At 41.2% G+C, this 6,017-nt stretch overlaps 1 protein-coding gene across 2 annotated transcripts in view; it reads left to right on the top strand.

Annotated features, from left to right (window-relative positions):
- fads2 (fatty acid desaturase 2) overlaps positions 1-5,690 on the top strand; it is a 27,680-nt gene extending 21,990 nt beyond the window's left edge. For both annotated transcript variants that reach the window (XM_017405957.2, XM_025003663.2), the window contains 12 exons: positions 13-164; positions 2,642-2,752; positions 2,869-3,066; positions 3,150-3,251; positions 3,336-3,461; positions 3,543-3,603; positions 3,690-3,766; positions 3,894-3,991; positions 4,323-4,419; positions 4,659-4,738; positions 5,058-5,183; positions 5,311-5,690. In XM_017405957.2, the coding sequence (XP_017261446.1) occupies positions 13-164; positions 2,642-2,752; positions 2,869-3,066; positions 3,150-3,251; positions 3,336-3,461; positions 3,543-3,603; positions 3,690-3,766; positions 3,894-3,991; positions 4,323-4,419; positions 4,659-4,738; positions 5,058-5,183; positions 5,311-5,362 (1,280 nt within the window). In that variant the 3' untranslated portion in view covers positions 5,363-5,690. The remainder of the gene's footprint in view (positions 1-12; positions 165-2,641; positions 2,753-2,868; positions 3,067-3,149; positions 3,252-3,335; positions 3,462-3,542; positions 3,604-3,689; positions 3,767-3,893; positions 3,992-4,322; positions 4,420-4,658; positions 4,739-5,057; positions 5,184-5,310) is intronic.
- The last annotated feature ends 327 nt before the right edge of the window (positions 5,691-6,017 follow it).

Consider the following 6,017-nt stretch of genomic DNA (forward strand, 5'->3'; position numbering starts at 1 on the left):
GGAAGGCAGCAGGTGTTTACACCTGGGAGGAGGTCCAGAAACACAGCAGCAAGAACGACCAGTGGCTGGTGGTCGACAGGAAGGTTTATAACATCACCCAGTGGGCCAAGAGACACCCGGGAGGCTTCAGAGTCATCAGCCACTATGGCGGAGAGGATGCCACGGTAACCGCTCTCTGTTTTAAATAAATAAAAATATAAACATTCCTGCTTTTATTTTTATTTTTATTTGTTTATCTCTGATGGTCACGACTGCAGTAATGGCTTCCTCTCCTGCCCAATGACACCTGAGTCTTTATCACGTTTAAATTTCAGAATAAAAACGTTTGCCGGCTACTTAAAGGGACAGTTCAGATGTTTTGAAACTGGGCTCTGTGGAGAGGTTATGAACAGTGACTATCTTACCTGTCGTAGATAAAAAAGGTATTTGCAACAATTTTTCGAATATTTGCAGTTTAGGTAAAATGGGCGAGTTCAAAGAATGAATGCCACTGTATTAATTTTTAAAATTTATTTATATTGTGCTGTTAGTGACATGTTGAGTTGTTTCTTTAACCCTAACCCCGGCGAGCAGGACAAACAGCAGATATGTCTCTGTTTTGTTATTGTCCCAACTGTGTGGACACAAAAACACGAAACAGGCGACAGTCACAGCCGTAACGTTGTAACAGCTAGCAGCTAGCTGTGAGCTTGTTGTAGCTCACAGCTAGCTGCTAGCTAACCACGAGTATCCATGAGCAAGCTGTAAGCTATCAGCTAGCTGTTAGCTTGTCAGTCCTGGCAGAATTAAACTATATTTCTCCAAATTGATGCGATGTGTACAGTTATCTATACAGGTTAGATATTAGTTGTTCATAATGTTTCTACAGAACCCCACTTTAAATCATCTGAACTATCTTTTTATTGTCTGTAAATGCTGCATCTAAGTAAGTTAGCGTATGCTACTTTCAGATGAAAATGATTCAATAATTCTTCCTAAAATCTTTCTGCTTATGCAGGCTCTGCTTGTTTTTGACTTACTGTGCCTTTTTAATGTATTGCAGGTCTTTTTATTATTCATTAGCCACACAGCTCGTGCATCACGAATATAACTAATTTAAATCTTCCTTTCAAAATAAACATTTCACCTGTCCAGAAAGGTGTTCTTATTTAGGCTCCTCAACACATTTCCTGCCAAAACGAATCCCTTCAAACAGCCGAACACAGCAACAACTATAAAATCTTCCCACGTCTTCCTATATATCTTAAAAGAGTCGTCGTGTTCACATTTTAAATGAGCCTGCGTGCTGTTCTTTTAGCTTTGGATGGATCCAGCTCTGCACAATTCTCGTTTTTCCTGCTGAGAAAGCTGTAGGTATCTGAAATTATATCATTGCGACCTTCGACCGGTGTCTTTACGTGTAACTGACCTGTGGTAAACTCCCCGCTTCGTGTCGTGATGGCAGATATTCCTGAAAGTCAATCTGACAAGCTGAAACTTTATTGCGGTAATAATTTGTAACGCCTTTTCTGGGTAATGGGACCTTCAATGTGACCCAGAAAAGCTGTCCTAGAAATTTGAAATATGAGTGAATTGTTAAAGTTTTTTTTTGTTGTTATGATTAAAAATATCTTTAAGTAAAAAAGTAAGTAAGTAAGATTAAATATGAGTGTTTGTTCGCCCTGTGTGTACATTAAATACATTTAAATACAATCAGCCTTTAGAATATTGTCAGGAATGGGACAAATTTCCTTTCATAGCAAATAAACGTGTGCACATTAACGATATCAGAAACGACTACAAGACAAATTCAGGCTCAGACTGAATTTATTTGTTAGTCTAAATGTTTACGGCAGATTTAGATGGAAGTGGCCTAGTGTGAGAAAGATATTTGAGCATCTTGATGACAAAACGGAAGGAAGAGTGAGAAAAATATAGGTTGATCGCAGCCGATTTAGTGCTCATGATATAATCCCAGTCAGGTTTTCTTACTGTCATGCGGTCCGAGTACAGACCGATTAAAAGTAGCTCAGTTTGGACCAGCTGTGACAGCAGAGTACAGCTTAAAACTAACTCTAACTAACAGAAACTACTGTCCGTACAGACGGCCTTCAGAGACTCTACCGTTTCTTCATTGCTTTTCGTCGTATATGTTTAGCAGTTGTTTTGTCTTTAAAGCACTGAAACGTTGTCTGACAAACACTGAAGCCAGGCCTCCACACGCTGCAAGATGTGTGAGCTGCCCGCAAAGAAGGCTACCAAAGCTCCAAACGAAGATTTAAAAAAAAAAAAGAAAAACAAAAAGCTTCTTAAATTTCTTGACAGGGAGCAGTTTTGTTTACTTTTTGGCCGAAATGAATCGTGGCTCCAAACCAAATGCTAACTGGCAGAAAGGTTTGTTTGAAAGTTCAAACTTTAATTTAAATGCTCAGATCAGCATTCCAAGAAAAAAAACAAAAGCTGGTTTTCCAAATCCTTTTAAATCCTTTGTTTCTTCTCCCGGAGGTTGATGGAAAGGACTTTTAGTTGCCAGCGATGCTACAAGATGCACCAATTGTACTTTTAGGACATTTTCTACTTCTGTGTAGGTTTTCTTTGCCCTTCATTTTTTTTTCCTCTCTCTCTCTCTCTCTCTCTCTCTCTCTCAATTGTGTTTTCCCAGGAGGCGTTCACTGCTTTTCACCCCGATCAAAAGTTTGTGCAAAAGTTCCTGAAGCCGCTGCTGGTCGGAGAGCTGGCGGCGACAGAGCCGAGCCAGGACCGAAACAAAAATGTACGACCTTTAAACCCGCCTGGGAATATTCTTGAAGTTTTTTTTTTTTTAGGTGTTGAAGATTTCTCAAATGTCAACTCCACGCACGGTCCGTGTGATTTCCTTTCTGCTCCCAGGCAACTATCAGAAAGGACTTCGACGATTTACGAGTCCAGGCGGAGAAGGAGGGTCTTTTCCGGGCCGAGCCGCTGTTCTTCTGCCTTCACCTGGGTCACATCCTGCTGCTGGAGGCCCTCGCCTGGCTGATGGTGTCCAACTGGGGGACGAGCTGGACGCTGACGTTGCTGTGTGCCGTGATGCTGGCGACCTCCCAGGTATCGAAATGGAACTGTTCTTGTTGCAGAAGCACGAAAACACGAACACCTTAGACTCACTCGTTCATCCTCTCCTTCACCAGTCTCAGGCTGGATGGCTGCAGCACGACTTCGGTCACCTTTCCGTCTTCAAGAAGTCCAAGTGGAACCACCTGGTGCACAAGTTTGTCATCGGGCATTTGAAGGTAACCCTTTTTAAAACGTCAAATATGCTGTTTTGTAAAGTTTACCCTGGCGTTAAAATCCTCTTTCTTTTCTTTCTTTAACAGGGCGCTTCAGCCAACTGGTGGAACCATCGCCATTTCCAGCATCACGCCAAACCGAACACCTTCAGGAAAGACCCTGATATTTACATGTTGGACATCTTTGTACTTGGGAAGACTCAGCCCGTTGAGGCAAGCAGACATATTTCTTAAAACCTTAAAGAAAGTCGTACATCCCGATCACTCACACTTCTTTGTTTTTTGCTCTCACAGTACGGCATCAAAAAGATTAAATACATGCCCTATAATTACCAGCATCATTACTTCCATCTCGGTATGTCTGGGTAACGTCATTACAGATAATACAAATAATGACCTCTTTTTTGTTTTTGCCCTAATTTGTATTTCTTCCTGTTTCAGTGGCACCACCGCTTCTTATTCCTGTTTTCTACAACTTTAACATAATGAAGACCATGGTCACCCGTCGGGACTGGGTGGTAAGACTTTGTGTTGATCCGAGCCGATCAATGACAAGATTGATGGCAGAACGGTGTAAATCCATTTTATGTTTAATGAAAAGACGGCTGAGTCATGAAATGTTAATGCCTACCTTTTCTTTTGAAGGATCTGGCTTGGGCCACGACGTACTACCTCCGCTACTTCTACTGTTATATACCTCTGTTTGGCTTGTTGGGCTCGCTGGGACTCATGTTTTTTGTCAGGTAAACGTGCCTAAAGCGAAACAGCAAGCAGTCAGTAATGCACAAGATAAAGTTAGAGAGGCCAGACTGAGATGGAGGTAGTTGGAGTGAGGAAAGAGGACACAGAAGACAGAGTTAGATGGAGGAGGACTCGCTTTGGCGACCCCAGAAACAGAGAAAGGAAAAAGAAGAGTGGAGTTGTACATTTTTGTCTTTATATTGTAGATTTGGTACACTCACTCGTCTGTTGATTAGTGCCGGGACTCCCAGTCATGTAGCGATTATTTTCACTGATCTGTTTTGTTAAGACCCTCATAAAGTGCGTCTCATTTTCTTGTTGCTCATTGGACAGGTTTTTAGAGAGTCACTGGTTTGTGTGGGTGACTCAGATGAACCATCTGCCGATGGAGATCGAGCACGAGAGGCACCAGGACTGGCTGACCATGCAGGTACCTGCTTCAACATGACGTATTATCACGTTACAGAGAGCAGACATGCTGCTGGTCCAAAGGGAAACTAAATCTGATAGCTTATCTCGATCAAGAAATGCTTTCAAGGCTTATAAGAATATGACGTTGAGGATTAAAACTTTTTTTTTTATGTTTTGAAGTTTTTTTTAGATTCTTTCACCAAGTAGAACCCGTTGATGTTTGTATTAACATGTCTTTGTCTTTGGTTTTTATTTTAGTTACAGTCCACGTGCAACATCGAGCAGTCCTTCTTCAACGACTGGTTCAGCGGACACCTCAACTTTCAAATCGAGCATCAGTAAGTCTCATGATTCAGCCTTAAGAAGCGAACGCACAGCTGAACAATGTCAGCGTAATTTCCACTGAAATGACCAGAATTATGGAAAATACTAACGCTCTTCTCTAAAGAGTTGGCAAGCATGAAATTATTTGTCTCCATAATAAATAGTCACATGTGGTACAATAACTTAAAGAAGGCAGAACAAGTGGCTAAAAATGAAATACAAGGAAAAAAAAACAGACTTTAAAGCAGAATATTTTAAAACAAATGCTGAAGCCTGCAAGCCGGTGCGACATCTGATCCGTATGTCTCGTCTCGTCCCGTCTTTCTCCTGCAGCTTGTTTCCCAGGATGCCCCGGCACAACTACCACCTGGTGGCCCAGCGGGTCCGAGAACTGTGCGAGAAACACGGGATCCCTTACCAGATGAAAACTCTGTGGCGGGGAATGGTGGATGTTGTCAGGTAAAAATATTTAAAAACTCACCGACTTGTCGGTCGGTTTGACTGCTAAAGGCTGAAGAACGAGGACAGGAAGTTGCGGCTGCATGTGTTATTTAACTGTTCTGTTTTCTCGCTTCCCTTTTTTCAGGTCACTGAAATCTTCAGGGGATCTTTGGCTCGATGCATATCTCCATAAATAAGAAACTGTGCGCAAACAAAGCGATGCTTTTTGCTTCCGTCCTCATCATAAAATAAATAAATAAATAAAAACTCAGAAAACCCCAGCTGATATTAACGGAATCATCTTTACTTTCTGTCATTGTTAAAGTTACAAAAATTGCCTTCATCTTTAGGGCACGAAGCATTATTGAATGTCAGCTGTAGTGTAGTGACGTCTGAAGTGATTCAAATAAAAACCGACTGTGAATAATTTAAAATGTTTAACCCTTTTCTACCTTGTAGTACAGCTTGAGCAGTACGAAATGTCAGAAAATGTGTAAAGAAACAAATAAACCCCTGAAACCTGAATTAAAAACGTCATTTCTTCACTGACAGCACCTCTTCATTGGTTCTCTCTGTATGCAGTTAAACATTTCTACTGCAGTCAGTTCCACATTATTTGGTTATTTGCTAAATATTTGTGGTTATCTACGAGCGCAGCAGCAGCTAGCTGTAGCACTTCTTGTAGGAAACTCATAATAATCTGTGTCAAACCTGAAGGTTTGTGTTGAGCTTTCTAAGAATAACTTGTTTTGGCAAAGTAACAGTTCATGTCTTATAAAGCGGGGTTCTGTGGAGAGGTTATAAACACTTCATATCTTACCTGTTGTAGATAGCACTCTAATAGTTTAATTC

Source organism: Kryptolebias marmoratus, linkage group LG11, assembly GCF_001649575.2.
Source record: "Kryptolebias marmoratus isolate JLee-2015 linkage group LG11, ASM164957v2, whole genome shotgun sequence".
NCBI lineage: Eukaryota > Metazoa > Chordata > Actinopteri > Cyprinodontiformes > Rivulidae > Kryptolebias > Kryptolebias marmoratus.